Source organism: Orcinus orca, chromosome 2 (genome assembly GCF_937001465.1).
Source record: "Orcinus orca chromosome 2, mOrcOrc1.1, whole genome shotgun sequence".
NCBI classification, from domain to species: Eukaryota; Metazoa; Chordata; class Mammalia; order Artiodactyla; family Delphinidae; genus Orcinus; species Orcinus orca.
This window is the reverse complement of record NC_064560.1, coordinates 134,557,724-134,576,871: the sequence shown is the minus strand read 5'-3', so window position 1 is coordinate 134,576,871 and position 19,148 is coordinate 134,557,724. Positions and strand designations below refer to the sequence as shown.

The 19,148-nt window shown below is 37.9% G+C and overlaps 1 protein-coding gene across 5 annotated transcripts in view; it reads left to right on the top strand.

Annotated features, from left to right (window-relative positions):
* The window catches only part of HECTD1 (HECT domain E3 ubiquitin protein ligase 1), a 90,016-nt gene that overhangs the window by 1,349 nt on the left and 69,519 nt on the right, over window positions 1-19,148 (top strand). For all 5 annotated transcript variants that reach the window (XM_033409913.2, XM_033409915.2, XM_033409912.2 and 2 more), the window contains exon 2: window positions 99-373. In XM_033409913.2, the coding sequence (XP_033265804.1) occupies window positions 234-373 (140 nt within the window). In that variant the 5' untranslated portion in view covers window positions 99-233. The remainder of the gene's footprint in view (window positions 1-98; window positions 374-19,148) is intronic.

Below are 19,148 nucleotides of genomic sequence, written 5' to 3'. Positions count from 1 at the left end.
GTACAATGTATGAAGTTAAACCCGAGGAATAAGGAAAGTTGAAAAACTGCATTAAGCGTGCTATCGAAACATACTTATGAGTCTTTTCTAATTCCTAGGAGGACACCACAAAAATTTGGCTCTAGTCGATGTAAAAGAAAAAAATTTTAAACCCACGCTGATCAGTCCTGGACATTTAGAGGACTTTTTGCCTTTACTTTTTAAATTTGAGCAAAGAAGCTTTTAAAAACAACATGGCAGACGTGGATCCAGATACATTGCTGGAATGGCTACAGATGGGACAGGGAGATGAAAGGGACATGCAACTAATAGCCCTTGAACAGCTATGCATGCTGCTTTTGATGTCTGACAACGTGGATCGTTGTTTTGAAACGTAAGTACATCCCTTCATCATCTTCCTTTGGGGTTGCTGTAGGGACATCTACATAACATGTTTTCAACCATTTGCTGATTTCAGTTTGTGTAGAATTTTGTTTAGTGAGTTTTAAAACTATCTTTTAAAAAGTTCTTGCAGTTTTCCATTTACACTTTCCTGAGAAATAAAAATTGGTAGGTGAACTAACTCTAGTAATGATAATTGTGATGACACAAATGCATGTTTATTGGATGAATAGGAATTAGGGAATACTGATTTTAACCCATAGCTTGATTGATTCAATTTCAAAACATGAGCTGGAGAATAAAGGTGGCTATTTCTGTATCAAGTAATTGGCTTAAATTGACATGAAAATGCAGATGATAATGAACATATGTTCCCAATTGCCCTTTCTTCATTGGTGTTAAGTCTTAGGACACTGTACGTTTTTTTTGGGTGGGGGGGGCAGTGCCACATGGCTTGCGGGATCTTAGTTCGCCCCCAGGAACTGAACCCAGGCTACTGCAGTGAAAGTGCTGAGTCCTAACCACTGGACCTTCAGGGAATTCCCTGTACTTTGTTAAGCAAATCATTGCTTTGTAAATTTCAGTTTGGAGAGGGTATAGATTGGATGTTAACCATACAGCATACTTTCTGGAATAATAGAAACAGACTTTGATGTTTGGAGAGTTTAAGCAGTTTTATTCAGAGGTTGTGTAGAATTTGTGCAAAAATGTAAAGGAATCAGTACTAGACTGGCCATTAATGCCATGTTTTTCCTCTTATGTGATACTTACCCAGTTAGATTAACTGTTCTTCTGAATGCTGAACACGTTTGGTTTTCATTGTTTATTTTACATTTATATTTACAATTTTTAATTCCGGTGATAAGTAAATGAAAACTCAGATGCTTCTATATTTGTTCTAATGCCGTTTTGAAGTAATTAGTAGAAAATGTTTGAGATGTTGACATAAAATTTGGTATAATTATCTTAATTTCTTTGAAATGAGAATAAAGGCTGAATTACTAAATTGACAAAGCATTTTTAATCATCTTCATTTTTGAATGATTAATGAAGATGAATAAATAAATAGTTAATAATTCTTAGTTGTAAATCCCATTGAGACAGTACTATTATGATAAAAATCCTTATGAACAAAGTTCCCAAATCACAGTCTGTTAGTGACTCCTTTATTTCAAGTAGTTATTGTTATTGGCAAACTTTGAGAACATAATAATTTTGCTGCTCTGTTAACGCTTGTTTTGGTCAGATTCATAGAAAAGTGAAATAGGTTTTTGAACATTCATAGATTTCGTTAGAGGGTTTTCATTGACCTGAGAATTACTTTTGGTATTTTAAAAAGTAAGTCATACCTACCAGTCAAATCAACTATCATGTCTTCCATTAAGTAGTAACATATAGTAAAGGTGTTTGTAATGGCATTTTTTAGAAGTGTTATTATATTGAAACAACTATAAAGGAAATTTATTTTTAAAATTTTTTACTTTATAAATTTATTTATTTTATTTTTGGCTGCGTTGGGTCTTCGTTGCTGTGCATGGGCTTTCTCTGGTTGCGGCGAGCGGGGGCTACTCTTCATTGCATGGAGGTACCATGGATGATGCAGGTTACAATGGATGATGATGCCGTTCAGTGAGAGAGAACACTGGAAGAGGACCATGTTTTTGTTTTTTGTTTTTGTTTTTTCATTTTTTTTGGCCACGCCTCATGGCTTGTGGGATCTTAGTTCCCCAACTAGGGATTGAACCTGGGCCCCTGAAGTGAAAGCGCCAAGTCCTAACCACTGGACTGCCAAGGAACTCCCATGTTTTGAGGGGCTGAGATCATGAGTGTGGTTGTGGCTAGATTCTCATATCTGCTTTGCATTTATTGTGTTGCATTATATTGTTTTGACTGAAATATATGAAAAAAAACTCATCCCCCCCATAGATGTAGCTGGAAAAGGGAGGAATGTTGTAATGATTTTTTGCGTGTAATTATGGATATTCTTCTTTGATATCATACGAAACTGAGGGGGGGAGTGTAGTTTCTTTTTTTTTTAAATTAATTTTTATTGGAGTATAGTTGCTTTACAATGTTGTGTTAGTTTCTGCTGTACAGCAGAGTGAGTCAGCTATATGTCCCCTCTTTTTGGATTTCCTTCCCATTTGGGTCACCACAGAGCATTCAGTAGAGTTCCCTATACAGTAGTTTATACAGTAGTTTCTCATTAGCTATCTATTTTATGCATAGTAGTGTATAGGCAAGTGATAGTTTCTGAAGGGTTAGTTATAATGTGGGTTCTGAAATATCAGTGAACTTGTCATACTCTTGTACATTAAAATCTGTTGGTGTCTCTGGTACTTTGAATGGGTTGGTTTTTTTAAAAATATTTATTTATTTATTCTTTTGGCTGTGCCAGGTCTTAGTTGTGGCACGCAGGATCTTTAGTTGTGGCATGTGGGATCTAGTTCCCTGACCAGGGATTGAACCCAGGCCCCCTGCATTGGGAGCACGGAGCCTTAGCCACTGGACTACCAGGGAGGTCCCTGAGTGGGTTTTTTTAAACCCATGTTTAAGTTTGAAAGATCATGCACTGGTCATGTGAAAAGTATTGGTCTACTGAGTTATACAGATATTCCTAATGTTGCCATATGTCATTCTACAGTATCACAAACTCACATTTGTTATTGCGACTACTAATCTCATCAGAAAGGTCTTTAAATATTGGGAAGCTCTGTCAAGCTCCTGGTGGCAGGTACAAGTTGTGATTTTTGCTTGAAAGCTTGAATGTTATCATTGGCAACAAATACTGTCAGTTGTTTTTCCTTGAAGTGAAAGGCTTACTTGGTTAATTTTTGAGAAAATGTTTGCCAGATATCCAAGTCTGAATAACCACAATTTGCCTGAAGTTCTTTCAAGTAAAAATGATGTTGCATGAAAAAAAGTGGCTAGTTCAGCTCTCCAACAGTTGTACAAGTACTCTTCCTGTGCAGAAGTGCTTTATGCTTACTTTCCGTTTCCTTAAGTAGGATATTAAAAAGATATGTATTCAAGGGTTGAGGTTTAGTAAAATAAATAATTTTTCCCCCCATGCTAGAGCTTGGCAGTGAAGAATACCATACCATTACTAGTGGTACAGTTTAGTGCCGCTGCCTTGATTCATGCTAAAGCACCAGCAGTTTTATCCACCATTGCTTTTGCATCATTAGTGCACATCAACGCAGGGAAGAGAGGGATTAAAGAAGAGAAAGAACAATTATGTTGCATACTCGTGAGAGGTCAAGTAGGGTGAAGACTAAAAGGTGTCCTTTGTATTTAGCAACATTTCCAAGATCATTGATCTTTTTTCTTTTTAATAAATTTATTTGTTTTATTTATTTATTTTTGGCTGCGTTGGGTCTTCATTGCTGCGCGCAGGCTTTCTCTAGTTGCGGTGAGCGGGGGCCACTCTTTGTTGCAGTGTGCGGGCTTCTCATTGCGGTGGCTTCTCTTGTTGCGGAGCACAGGCTCTAGAGTGCAGACTCAGTAGTTGTGGTGTACGGGCTTAGTTGCACCACGGCATGTGGGATCTTCCCGGACCAGGGCTTGAACCTGTGTCCCCTGCATCGGCAAGTGGATTCTTAACCACTGTGCCACCAGGGAAGTCCCAAGATCATTGATCTTAATGAGAGCTGAGTGGAGTGGCTTGAGGGCCAGATTTGAATGAGTTGAAGAAAGAAATGGAGACAGGGAGTATGGAAAAATTTTTGAGAAGTTGTATTGGAATGGGAGTGTGGGACTTTTTCTTTTAGAGGTCAGAGAGTTAGTAGAGAAAAAAAAAAAGTTAGGAGAGAGAATGGATAATTCACAGTATAAGGATTCTGAGAAACTGGGAGTAATGTGCATAATGTGAATCACGTGGGGATCTTGTAAACATTGCAAATTCTGAATCAGTTGGTATGGTGTGGTGCCTGATATTCTGCATTCCTAGTATGCTCTCAGATAATGCTGAAGTTGTTGGTTGGAAAATCCCACCTTGAGTATTAAAGCTTTGGTCCACTGCTGGAGAGATAGATTTAAGGTAGTGTGTTCCTTGTTGTAACACAGGAAAGAGGAAGATGTTTTAGGTTTGATGGTAAAAAGTTGAAGGGATTTCTGTCTGATGACGTCTGTTTTCTCCCTGAAGTAGGAGATTGAAAACAATGGTAATATCTAGGATTGGTATGGGGAGATGATTATGTTCATGCAGTGCTTGTGGCTTCATAGCAGATATCCCTGCCTATAAGCTAACTATACGCAGAGTTCCAGTCTTAAAATATTTTTATGGTCTTTTTTTCCCCAGCTTTATTGAGGTATAATTGACTATAGTCTAAAAATACTGATTTGACTGTATTATTCCTCTTTACAAAATCTTTTGTGTTCTTTACCTAGTGAATAAAATTTAAATGCCTTCAAATACCTCTGCTGCATCTCACTCATACATACTACTATTACTTTTGTTTTTCCATTGCTAACATACTGCTGTTGTACAGTAGCTAATATCTAGATATTGAAGAAATTCTTTATATTGTGCCTGTTTTCCATAGTCCTTAAAATGCTTATAGAAAGTACTTTTGGAGTCAAACTGGTTGAGGAGTCTGCTGGAGGAAGAGCATCGTGTTCTTCTCTAAAGGAGAAACAGTGATCGCATCGATATGTATTGATGTTTTCTCTACCCACTTCCATTAATGTACCTGCCTTTTCCATATTTTCTTCTACCCAGTGGCAGAGTAATAGGGAAGTGAAATTACTTTTTTTTATCAGTCCTGCAGCCGAGCCTTCCCTGCACAGAGAATGCTCATTGTATCAAACACATATAATCCTGAAAAGTTAGATAAGTGAATTTCTGTAAACAGAGCAGCTGTATATGTGCTTTTCAGTGGACAGCAGAGAGAAGTGCTGGAAGATGAGAAGCATGCTCTGTCAGTGCTCTAGGGGGCTCATAGATAATGAGCTTCAGTGAGCTTTCATTTTGTTTTCAAAGTGTCTGTCACCTTAAAAATGTAAAAAACAAAACACTCTTCTAGTTTACAGCAATATATATGTATACTTTGCATAGTACTTGTTGACCGTGTCATTAGATCTTTTTTTTTTTTTTTTTTGCGGTACGCGGGCCTCTCACTGCTGTGGTCTCTCCCGTTGCGGAGCACAGGCTCCAGACGCGCAGGCTCAGCGGCCATGGCTCACGGGCCCAGCCGCTCCGCGGCATGTGGGATCCTCCCGGACTGGGGAATGAACCCGTGTCCCCTGCATTGGCAGGCGGACTCTCAACCACTGCGCCACCAGGGAAGCCCGTCATTAGATCTTTTAATGCCTCAGAGCCCAGCACTGTTATTCTCATCTTTGTATCCTACCCCCAACACTTAGCACAGTGCTTGGCACCAAAAGGCATTCAGTAAGGGACTTCCCTGGCGGTCTAGTAGTTAAGACTCCACGCTTCCACTGCAGGGGACACGGTAGGTTCGATCCCTGGTTGGAGAACTAAGATCCCACATGCCGCAGAGTGTGGCCAAAAAAACCCAAAAACAAACAAACAAAACAAAAGGCATTCAATAAATATTTGTTGAACGAATTGTTAGTTTTGTGTGTGTATTTTAATTGGAGAAAAACAAGTCTACATATTGGAATTTGACTTACTCCTTTTTCTTTGAGAGGGAAGGCTGTAATTTTTAACTGTATGCCAAGAGTTATTGTAAGTTAAGCAATACAGAGTCAAGGCTGGGGGCAGGGGCAAGAATGGAATAAAAGATAAAATGGATCAAAGGATGTTATTTATTATCTTCAAGAAACAAAATTTATTAATCTTTTACAGTTAAAATTTTTAGTGTTTTTTTTTTTTTTTTAGTAAATGAAGTGCTCAATTTAGGGACTATATTCAGTAAAATATCGCCACGATAGATAACTTCCTTTATCTAAAAAAAGTTAAATTTCTTTATATTGTAAATCTTCTGAAATCTTGGTGCAAGTCATATAGTCTGGAAAAAGCATATGGTAGTAATAGTATAGAAAGGATTACAGTTCCTAAGAGAAATTCTTTTTCTTTGTAACCTCATGAAACTTTTTTTGCTCTTGTTTTAAGTTACTTATCTCTGTTTCCATTAGGGAAAGATTCTTTCATCATTGCAGGTAGCATTTTGGAAACTATTGCTTAAATTGGATTCATCTGAACATTCTACTAAATCTCATTTGTGTGGTTGACTGATCTGACCGTAGTTCTGTAGAGATTGAGTGATCTTAAAGTTTCCTAATTAGGACACCTTTGGGTCTATAAATTGGTATTATAGTATAGTACTGGGTTTAATATGTAAAAATAATTTCTACCTATGATGTAAGAGGTAAATATTTAGCAAGTTTAAAAGTTTTAATAATCCTTTAATTGTGATGCATCTATTTGTGCCATAGATTTGTTCTTTTAGCACTATTCAGGGAGGACTGTGATTATTATATGTATGCTATTTAATTTTGTCTTAAATTTAAATTACATATGGATTTTGGCAGACGGATACAGTTGTGTAACTACCGCCACAACTAAAATTCAGAACAGTTCCATCATTCCCCAAAATTCTCTAGAGTTCTCCCTTTGAAGTTAAACCCTCCCCCAACCCCAGTGCCTGGCAACCAGTGGTCTTTTCTCTGTTGCTATAGTTTTGACTTTTCCAGAATGTCATATAAATGGAATGATATATACAGTGTGTAGCCTTTTGAGTTTTCTTGTAGTATATTACATTTGAGAGTCATCTATATGTGTGTAACAGTAATTGCGAAATAGTATTTCATTTTATGGATGTACCGCAGATGGTTTATCCGTTCACCTCTTGAAAGACATTTGGGTTTTTCTGGTTTTGGTGATTATAACCAAAGTTGCTATAAACATTAGCATACAGATTTCTGTGTAAATTTGAGTTTTTATTTCTTCTGAAGTTCTTACAGATAAATCTGACAAGATGTAGAAACTGATGAACTGATTGCAAAATTCATTTGAAAATGCAAAGGACCTAGCTAGCCAAAACATGAAGTATAAGGTTGGAGGACTAATACTACTGTATTTCAGTTCTTATTATGCAGCTGCAGTAGTCAAAACAGTGTAGTATTGGTATAAAGGTAAATGGATCAATGAAATAGAATAGAGAGTTCAGAAATAGACTCATACCTAGACAACTTATTTCAACAAAGGTGCAATGACAGTTAAGTGGAAAAAGGATATTTTTTTATGCTGCTGGAACAACTTGGTATCTATATGCAAAAAAGAAAAAAATTAACCTTTACCTATACCCCACACCATATACAAAAATAAGTTCAAAAGGAATCATAGACCTAAACATAAAACCTAAAACTATAAAACCTCTAGAAGAAAACATAAGAGAAATCCTTTGTGACCCCAGGTTAAGCAGATATTCTTAAATAAACACCAAAAGCACAATCCATAAGAGAATAAATTGATGTGTTTGAGGGGATTTTTTAAAATTAATTTATTTATTTAAAAAATTTATTTTTGGCTGCATTGGGTCTTCATTGCCATGTGTGGGCTTTCTCTAGTTGCAGCGAGTGGGGGCCACTGTTCGTGGCGGTGCACGGGCTTCTCGTTGCGGTGGCTTCTCCTGTTGCAGAGCATGGGCTCTAGGCGCATGGGCTTCAGTAGTTGTGCCATGCAGGCTCAGTAGTTGTGGCTCACAGGCTCTAGAGCGCAGGCTCAGTAGTTGTGGCACACGGGCTTAGTTGCTCCGCAGCATGTGGGATCTTCCAGGACGAGGGATCGAACCTGTGTCCCCTGCATTGGCAGGTGGATTCTTAACCACTGTACTACCAGGGAAGTCTGTGTTTGAAGGTTTTTACTAAATTCAATTTCTGTAATAGACGACTGCTCAAGTTACTTAATTTTTCTTGAGTGAATTGTAGTATGTCTTTCAAGGAATTGGTCTATTTAATATAAATTAAAATTTATGGGCATAATGTTGTTTGTAGTATGCTTTTTTATCCTTTGAATGTTTATACGGTCTGCAGTGATAATTTTCTTTTTTTTCACACACACACACACACACACACTGTATTTTATCTTTACAAGAGATAAGTAAACTGACAACAAGCATTGTAAATGGATGACCACAACAAAAGCAACAGTGATTGCAATTACCAAACACGAAACACACTCATACTATGTCATAATATTGACATTCAGTCCAGTAATCCTCCACTGTAACAACTCCTTTACTTTGCAGTGAAAATTGATTTGTATATTTTTTGCCTCTGAATCCTTGTGGGATTTTTTTTTTCTTTTATTCAAACAGAAAGCCACAAAAATTATAATCATCCTCATCAGTTCACTCAGTCCCATGTAATTAATTTTTTTTTATCTTGATCTTTTGTTAGCACTTTTATGAATTCATCAGTTTTCCATTAGAGTTCTGAAAATGCTTATTCATTCAGTTCAGCAGTATAGTCAGTTACCAGAAACCTGTACTTGTCAGAGTCTTTTCCATGAATTCCTTGAAGATGAAACGCTTTTATAGGAACATTTTTGCAAAAGCATCAGAGTACACCCAGAACTGTCTGTAAATGATAATTATCTTTTTCATCCTGATATTGGTAATTTTTATATTTTGGTCAATCTGGCTAGAGATTTATCAATTTTATTAATTTTTTCAAAGAATCGGCTTTTAGTTTCATTCCTTTTTTCTATTTTTCTGTTTTAAGTTTCATTGATTTCTGCTCTTTATTATTCCCTTCTGGGTTGATTTGGGGTTTAATTTGCTCTTTTTTTCTAGTTTCTTAGGTAGAAGCTGAGATTTGAGACCCTTTCTAATATAAATTTAATACTATAAATTTTTCTTTTATGTTTTCATTGATGTTTTATATTCATTTTCACTTGGTTCAGAATATTTTAAAATTTTCATTGAAACTTTCTTTTTTACCCTTGGGTTATATAGAAGTATGTTGCTTAATTTTCAAATATTTGGGGATTTCCCAGATATTTTTGTGTTATTATTGTGGTCAGAGGACACACTTAATATTATTTCAGTTATTTTAGATTTATTAAGGTTTTTTTATGGCCCACAGTATGGTCTGTTTTTGGTAAATGGACCATATGCACTTGAGAAGAATATATATTCTTCTGTTGTTGGGTAGAATGTTCTACAAGTGTCAAATTAGGTCAAGTTGATCGACAGTGGTGTTCAGTCTATATCCTTGTTGATTTTCCGTCTGTTTTATAGGTTACTGAGAGAGGCGTGTTGAAGTCTCCAAGTATAGTTATTGATTTATCTATTTAGCTTCATTTCTCTCCATTTTTGCTTCATGTATTTTGAAGCCCTGTTAGATGTCTTAAGATTGTTAAGTTTTCTTGTTAAAGCGACCCTTCTATCGTTATGTAATGTCCCTATTTATCTCTGATAATTTTCCTTGTTCTGAAGTGTACTTTGACATAAATATAGCTACCCCAGCTTTTCTTTTTTCTTTTTTTTTTTTGCGGTATGCGGGTCTCTCACTGTTGTGGCCTCTCCTGTTGCGGAGCACAGGTTCCAGACACGCAGGCTTAGCGGCCATGGCTCACGGGCCTAGCTGCTCCGCGGCATGCGGGATCTTCCCAGACCGGGGCACGAACCCGTGTCCCCTGCATCGGCAGGTGGACTGTCAACCACTGCACCACCAGGGAAGACCCCAGCTTTTCTTTTGATAGTGTTTGTTTGCTATATCTTTTTCCACTTTTTTGTTTTAACCCGTCTGTAGCGTGAGTTTCTTGTGGACAGTATGCAGTTGGCTTGTGTTTTTTAATCCAGCCTGACAATCTTTGTTTCTAATTGGTGAGTTTAGACCACTTACATTTAATGTAGTTTTTGGTATGTTTACATATGTGTCTAACATTTTATTTGGCTTTTTTGTTGTTCTGTTTCTTTTTTTGTGTCTTTGTTTTTTCTTTCCTGCCTTTTGAATTACTTGAATATTTTTGTAGCATTCTATTTTAATTTACCTATAGTTTTTTTTGACTCTGTTTCTTTGTATTTTTTAGTGGTTGCTTTAGGGATTGCAGTTAACTCAGAGTTAACGTTTAACCATTTAAAGTGAAATGATGAAGGCTTACAACTATGTAGATTCCTTTATCCCTGTGTTACAGTTGTCATATGTATTGTCTACATACGTTGAAAACCTCAAGAGACGATGTTGTAATTTTTGCTTTCAGCAGTTTAATAGGGGGAAAATAATCTATTATATTTACCCAGATATTTATCATTTCTGTTGTTCTTCCTTCATTCCTGAAGTTCCATGTATCTCTCTGGTGTCATTTCCTTTCATCTTGAAGAACTTTCTGTAGCATTTCTTTTAGGAGAAGTCTTTTGGTGGTGAGTTCTCTTAGTTTTCCTTCATCTGAGAATGTCTTTATTTTACTTTCATGCTGTGAAGATATTTTTGCTGGATATAGAATTGTGTAGTGCCAGTTCTTTTCAGCATTTTAAAGATGTTGTTCCACTATCTTCTGGCTTTTATGGTTTCTGATGAGAAATCTGCATTCATTCTAATCTTTGTTTCTTTGTGTTGTTTTTCTTCTTTCTGCTTTCAAGATCTTTCTTTCTCTACCTTTGATTTTTTGCAGTTTGATTATGATTTGTCCGTACATGGTTGTCTTTGAATTTGTCTTATTTCAGGTTTAATGAGCTTCTTAAATCTGTATGTCTCTCACCAAATACAGAAAGTTCCTTCAAATCTGTATTCTGTACCAATTTTTTTCTCATTCTGGGACTCTAGTGGAATGTTACTTTTTGATATGCTCCCTCAGATCCCTAAGAATCTGTTCCCCTTTTTCCCCCCAGTTTTTTTCCCTGTGTTCTTCAGACTGGATAATTTTTGTCGATCTGTTTTCAGATTCACAGACTCTTTATCTGTCATCTTCATTCTGCTCTTCAGCCCATCCAGTGAAGTATTCTTTTCCCCACAAACTGTTTTTTCATTTCTAAAATTTTCATTTGATTCCTTTCATACTTTGTATTTTTCTGTTGAAGACTTCTGTTTCCAATCATTTCAAGAATGTCCACATTCAGGAATGTTCGTGGAGTATAGTTATAATAGCTGATTTAGAGTCCTCTCTGATAATTTTAACAGCTAGGTTGTCTCAGGCTTGTATGTGCTGACTGTCTTCTTTCTTGAATTGGATAGATCATATTGTATTGATTTTTTGTGTGTTTCAGGTTGTTTTGGATTTTATCCAAGACATTTGGAATATTATATTGTGAGACTCTGGGTTTTATAAAAACCCTCTGGAGAATGTTGATTTTGTTGTTTTCTTTTGCATGCAGTCAACCTGGTTAAATTTAGACTGCAAGCTCTGTCTTGCTCTCTGTGGGTGGTGGTTCCAATGTCAGTGGTTTCAAAGCCTTTGTTATGGTGTTTGGGTCTACTTTGTGCGTGTGTCACTCAGAGTTTAGTCTGGGACTTGGGTGGTGGATTATGTCATAGTGCAGTTGTCAAAGTGTTTGCTATTGTTTTTTATCTTTGTCTTCCATATATTCAGAGGTGGGCTCAGAACTTGTGTCAGGGATCATTTTTCTAGCTCCTTTTTCTCTGAGATTTCCCCCATATCTTTCAGTTACCAGGAACCCTTTTTACTAGTGTTCTAGCTAGAAAACTGGGGATCTCTTGAAGTTTTAACCACATTTCCCCCACTCCCCACCCATTCTTCAACCCCCTTGTGCTGTCATATACTTTCTGGGACTGGGACTGCCCCCAGTGTGAAAGTAGTAAGAGAAAAGACAGAAAAAAAAATAGCGTGATTCCTTTCATGCTCTTTTGGCTATAGGGGCTCCTTTTCTTAGTTCCCAGTTCTCCCAGGACCTTAGATGCTTGTGCCACTGTGCATGTATCACTCAGAGTTTTGTTTGGGGCTTTCACCTGGGTCTGGCCTTGAGGCCAGACTGGGAGGAAGATACCCCAGGAATTTCTCTTCATACCCTCTGGCTCACAGAGGCCCCTTTTCTTGGTCCTCTCAGAGTTCTTTTGTACCCCCCTGCTACGTGGTTTTGGGAGTTGGCCTGTCCAGGGATCAAAGCTGGAAAAGAAAGGAAAGGAAAAAAGCCCTTGAAACTCACTTCCAACGTGGGTCATTATGTTTTGACTTCCTTCCCCAATCCATCTGCTGTTGTCTAGCTTACTTCGGTTAACAGATTTTAAGTTTATTTTGGGGAGTTATGAAATAGGTTTGTTTCAGAAATTTAGAAAAGTCAGAAATCTAGAGAATGAAAATTATAATTGCACCATCTAGAAATAAGCCATTTTAACTTTTTGCTCTAGTTTCTTTGCATATTTTTATGTGATAAACACCAAAATGGATATATTTTTCCCTTTTTCTTTCTTTAATTTCTTTCTTTATTTTCGGCTGTGTTGGGTCTTCATTGCTGTGTGTGGGCTTTCTCTAGTTGTGGCAAGCGGGACTACTCTTTGCTGTGGTGCACGGGCTTCTCATTGCAGTGGCTTCTCTTGTTGCAGAGCACGGGCTCTAGGTGTGTGGGCTTCAGTAGTTGTATCACGCGGGCTCAGTAGTTGTGTCACATGGGCTTAGTTGCTCCACGGCATGTGGAATCTTCCCGGACCAGGGCTCAAACCTGTGTCCCCAGCATTGGCAGGTGATTCTTAACTACTGCACCACCAGGGAAGTCCCCCTTTTCTTTATGTATTTGTATCATTAGTTCTTAGTAAACAGCTTTAAAAAAACCTGCATAATCTGCCATACGGATGTGTCATATGCTTAATTATACCCTTGTTATTAGATATATAGGTTATGCAACAATGAGCATCTTTGTACGTGCATTTTTGCCTGATGGTATGTTTTTTTGAACTGCTGACTTCAAAATTACATGTAAGAGGAAACCAAAGTTTGCTTATCTGTTTGGATTAGTAATATTTAATTGTTTTTAGAAGTCTGACAAAATATGTTCATATATAATTACCTTCTCATGAGTAATTTCAAAGTGGAACTGCTATTGGTAGCAGACCTTGTGGTTTTTGATTGTTTTGAACTTTACAGTTGATTGCAGGAGAATCTAATTGAAGATAATGTTACAAGTTTTTATTCCCTGGAGGAATGAATGAGTAGGTTAGTGAATTTTTTTTAATAAATTTATTTATGTATGTATTTATTTATTTTTGGCTGCGTTGGGTCGTCATTGCTGCACGTGGGCGTTCTTTAGTTGCATTGAGCGGGGGCTGCTCTTCATTTTGGTGTGCAGGCTTCTCATGGCGGTGGCTTCTCGTTGCGGAGCACGGGCTCTAGGTGCGTGGGCTTCAGTGGTTGTGGCTCATTGGCTCTAGAACGCAGGCTCAGTAGTTGTGGCGCACGGGCTTAGTTGCTCCGCGGCATGTGGGATCTTCCCGGACCAGGGCTCCAACCCATGTCCCCTGCATTGGCAGGCAGGTTCTTAACCACTGCACCACCAGGGAAGCCCCTGAATTTTATCTTTTAAGAGAAATCGGAATGGAAATTTTATAAGTTTATTTATTTTATTTATATTTGGCTGCGTTGGGTCTTTGTTGCTGCATGCGAGCTTTCTCTAGTTGCAGTGAGTGGGGGCTACTCTTCGTTGCAGTGCATGGGCTTCTCATTGCAGTGGCTTCTCTTGTTGTGGAGCATGGGCTCTAGGCACGCGGGCTTCAGTAGTTGTGGCTCGCGGGCTCTGAGTGCAGGCTCAGTAGTTGTGGTACACAGGCTTATCTGCTCCGCAGCGTGTGGGATCTTACTGGACCAGGGCTCAAACCCGTGTCCTCTGCATTGGCAGGCAGACTCTCAACCACTGTTCCAGCAGGGAAGTCCCCCAGAATGGAAATTTTAAAATAATGTTAATATATTCCCAGTTTGGTAGTGTAATTAATTAATTTATTTTGTATCTGCCTTAAGTACATGTTCATACAGAAATAAAGTCTGTATTGGAAATACAGAAATAAAATGTGAGTGTTGAATTTGGGGGGGAGTTATTTATGACTTTTGCTGTTCTAATCAGAGATTTTGTATATCCTGAAGTATTGGTCTATGTATATGTATATGTATACATCTTTAGATTATTTTTGTTTTCTTGGTGGAGGTTTGAATATTCTGTGTTTCATTTTTAAAGTTTATTAAATTCTCTCACAGCCAGCCAAATTTTATGAAATAAAGTTTTTAAAAAATATTTATCAATTTAGCACAAATGTAAAGGTAATATCGTTTTTAGTGGCCTAGGAGTGGGGTAATAGGTACTCTAAAATGCTTCTGATGGGAGTATACAGTGGTATAGCCTCTTTAGAAGTCAGTTTGATAATATCTGTCAAACCAAAAAATGTACTCACAGAAATACTTCTGAAGGGACTTCCCTGGTGGTGCAGTGGTTAAGGATCCGCCTGCCAATGCAGGGGACATGGGTTCAAGCCCTGCTCCGGGAAGATCCCGCATGCTGCAGAGCAACTAAGCCTGTGCGCCACAACTACTGAGCTTGTGCTCTAGAGCCCGCGAGTCACAACTATTGAGCCCGCGTGCCACAACTACTGAAGCCCACGCTCCTAGAGCCCCTGCTCCGCAACGAAGAGAAGCCACCAAAATGAGAAGCCCGCGCACCGCAACGAAGAGTAGCCCCTGCTCACCGCAACTAGAGAAAGCCCACACACAGCAGTGAAGACCCAATGCAGCCAAATAAATTAAATTTAAATAAAGAAAGAAAGAAAGAAAAGAAATACTCAAAATCTTTCCTTCATAAATACTGGTACAGATGTGCAAAGATATACTCCCAATATTGTTCACTGCAGGACTGCTTCAAGTAGTAAAAAAACTGGAAACCATCTAACCGGTTAACAGTGTATGGCTATTCATTATATTGGCCATTATGTAGACATTAGAAAGATTGAACTAGATCTATTCATATTAATGTGGGAAGGTGGTCACAACATATTGATTAAAGAAACGAACAAGTTATAGGATGGTATTTGTAGTGTGATCCTACTTGTAAATAACAAAAGCTTGATGACCAGGCACTGGAATCATCTGATGACTTGTTCTCTCACAAGCACTTGAATACTGGCTTTTAGTTGCATTTGTTAGAACATCTACTGGCCTTGCCATGTGGCTAATTGAGCTTCCTTACAGCATGGTGGTTGTGTTCTAAGAGCAAGAGTCCTAAGAGAATCCAGTAGAATTGAGTTAATGTTAGAAGTCACAAAGTGATAACTTCCACTGTAATCATAAACCTGCCTGGAAACATAAACCCTCTCAGTAGAAAGAATATAAAAGTCACCTTGTAAAAAAGAATTTATGGATATGTGGGATGGGAAATAATGTGGATATCGTTGGAAAATACAATCTGCCACAGTATATAATTCTTCAAGCCTCCATCCTTTGCATATACTCTTCTCCTTACTTAGAAGACAGGAGCTTGTCTGCTTGGCAAACTTCTACCCTATGGTTTATGGAGCATCTTTTATGTGCTAAACACTATATTTTATATACTTTATCCCAAGTTCTTGCAATAACTCTTCAAGGCAGAGAATACCTTGATTTAACTCAAACTTCTTCCTTTTTTTGTGAGGTCTTCCTTTCCCCAAATCTCCTGAGCTGAGCTTTCCGTCTCACACCTTTTTTTTTTTAATTGAAGTATAGTTGATGTGCAATATTAAATAATTTATAAGTGTACAACATAGGGATTCACAATTTTAAAGGTTACACTCAATTTATAGTTACTATAAAATATTGGCTATATTCCCTGTGCTGTACATTATAGCCTTGTAGCTTATTTATGTTACACATCGTAGTTTGTACCTCTTAATCCCCTATCCCTATCTTGCCCCTTCCCCCTTCCTTCTCCCAACTGGTAACTACTAATTTGTTCTCTATATCTGTGAGTCTCTTTCTTTTTTGTTAGATTTACTAGTTTGTTTTAGTTTTTAGATTCCACGTATAAGTGGTATAATACAGTATTTGTGTTTCTCTGACTTATTTCACTTAGCATAATACCCTGCAAGTCCATCCATGTTATTACAAACGGCAAAATTTCATTCTTTTCTTATGGTGAGTAGTATTCCATTGTGTGCGTGTGTGTGCGTGTGTGTGTGTGTGTATTACATGTTCTTTATCCTTTCTTCTCTTGATGGACACTTCAGTTGCTTCTGTATCTTGGCAGTTGTAAATAATGCTGCTGTGAACATTGGGCCACATGTATCTTTTCAAATTACTTTTTTTGTTTTTGTTTTGCATATATACCCAGGTGTGGAAATTGCTGGGTTACAAGGTAGTTCTATTTTTAGATTTTTGAGAAACCTTTATACTGTTTTCCACAGTGACTGCACCAATTTACATTCCTACCAACAATGTTCAAGGGTCCCTTTTTCTCCACATCCTCACCAACATTTGTTATTTGTGTTCTTTTTGATGATAGCCATTCTGACAGGTGTGAGGTGGTATCTCATTGTGGCTGACTAGCATTTCTCTGATGATTAATGATGTTGAGCGTCTTGTCATGTGCCTGTTGACCATCTACATGTCCTCTTTGGAAAAATGTCTATTCAGGTCTTCTGCTCATATTTTTAATCAGGTTGGAGTTTTGTTTTGTTTTTTTAATTATTTTTGGCTGCATTGTGTCTGCATTGCTGCCCATGGGCTTTCTCTAATTGCAGCGAGCAGGGGCTTCTCTTGCTGTGGAGCACGTGCTCTAGGCGTGCAGTCTTCAGTAGTTGCAGCATGCAGGCTTCATTAGTTGTGGCTTTCTGGCTCTAAAGCACAGGCTCAGTAGTTGTGGCACTCGGGCTTAGTTGCTCCGAGGCATGTGGGATCTTCCCCAATCAGGGTCGAATCCATGTCCCCTGCATTAGCAGGCGGATTCTTAACCACTGTGCCACCAGGGAAGTCCCAGTCAGGTTGGTTTTTATTTGGATGTTGAGTTGTATGAGCTGTTTATATATTTTGGATATTAAACTCCCCCCAAAAAAACTTTTAATGAAACTCCTTCTTTCAGGTTTTTATTACAGCACTTATTATATTTATTTTTACTTAAATTATATTTCTCTCTATTAAACTGAATTTTTTGAAACTGGGATTATTTTCATGTATTCATTTATCAAATATTTGAGTGTCCACTAGATAACAAGTACTGGACTTGGTTGTAGGAGAACAGAGATAGATAAGGTACAGACCTTGCTATCAAGTAGCTCATGTTTTCATGGATGAGACAGATAAATGGGAAAATATAGTTTGACAGATGCTTCTGATAGATGGGTTTCACTGAATGTTCTGAAACCACCCAAGAGGAACATAACTGAGAATGCGTGGTGAGGTTTGTCTAAGGCAGGCTTCCAAGAGGAGGTACTCTCTGACCTGAGTGTTCCTAACATTTTTTACATTTAATTTTAAAAGTTTCCTTGAAAAAGGAATACAAGTGAAAAAGAGGAGAAGGGGCTAAATGTTTCTTGCAGAGGGGACCTGTTCAAGGCCACGAGGATCTGGAAAGTCTAGTGAGAGATTCTAGTTGGAATTTAATTAAGATATGAAACAGATTTAGGAGGTAGAACCATCAAGATTAGGTGTTGATTTTTGTATTTTAGAAACAGGAGTTTGGAAGAATTTTATGATTTTTACTTGAGTGGTTGGATGTCAGGTTAGAGAATAAATAGTATGGTTTTTGGTAGGGAAACTTTGTTTGGTTTTGGCAGGTTGTGTTTGATGGTTCCTGAAACATCTCTAGGTATGACAGATGAGTAAAGAAGGCAGTTGGGTCTGTAATTCTGGGCTTCAAGAGAGCAGTTTAGACTAGAGTCTAGATTTGGTGTTTTGCTTTCTATGGGAAATGAGAGATAAAAGTGGATTCACTTTTTTGTGTTGTGGGAAGGTGTGGGGCAGGGGAAGGAGACCTAATGGGGGTTGGTCTAGGATGAAGGCATGTGTGTGGAGGGGTGGAGACATATTAGTGAGGGGTTGGGCATGGGGGTGGAGAGGCAGATCAGTAGGGGAGCTGATGGAATTCTTTTTTGTTTGGTTTCTCTTTCCATAAGCAAAAAAGTTCTTACTTTTTCTTGGTATCATTCATTCAACAAATAAAACTTGAGTATCTTCCCATATGCAGAGAACCGTGTTGGGTGCTGTGTGAAATACATCTCTGTTCCTGAGGAGCTTACAGATTTTTAGAAGAGAGTTACAGTGGACAACAAAAACTGAAATATAAATATAAATTGTCAAAGTAAATTAAGACAAAAAACAGGAGTCCTGTTTTGAGTAGTTAGTAAAGGTAAGCCTGAAGCTGAAGAGGTAACATTCAGGCTGACAGAAGGATGACAAAGAACTGGCCATGGGAAGAGTAGGGGGAAAAGCATTTTAGGCAGAGGGATTAGCACACACATTAGCATCTTTATGTATCTTTATCTTTCTATCAGTCTGTTGAAAACAGAGTTCATACCAGTACCCCCAGTTCCAATCTAACACCACAGGGTTCATTCTAGTTTTCTCTTTTCTGTGTTTCCAACTCCAGTCCAGTGAGATATCTGGCTCCCATTATCCTCAATATATTTATTCATTTGATCACTTCCCTTGTCTGTGTCAGTTGCCCATTACTGGGGCATTCCCCTGCATAGATGCCCTCTTTATGTTGCTCATGCTCTTACACCTTATTCCAGACTGATCTTCTCCCTCTAGAAATACTTTCCTCAACACTAGTGCTAAACCTGTCTCTTAATGTGAATGTCTAAGTGGCTATTTCAGTAGTTCAGACAAGAGTTTGAAGTTAGCTTAGATTACGTTTGTAAAAGATGTGGAGAGAAGTGGACAGATTTACGATATA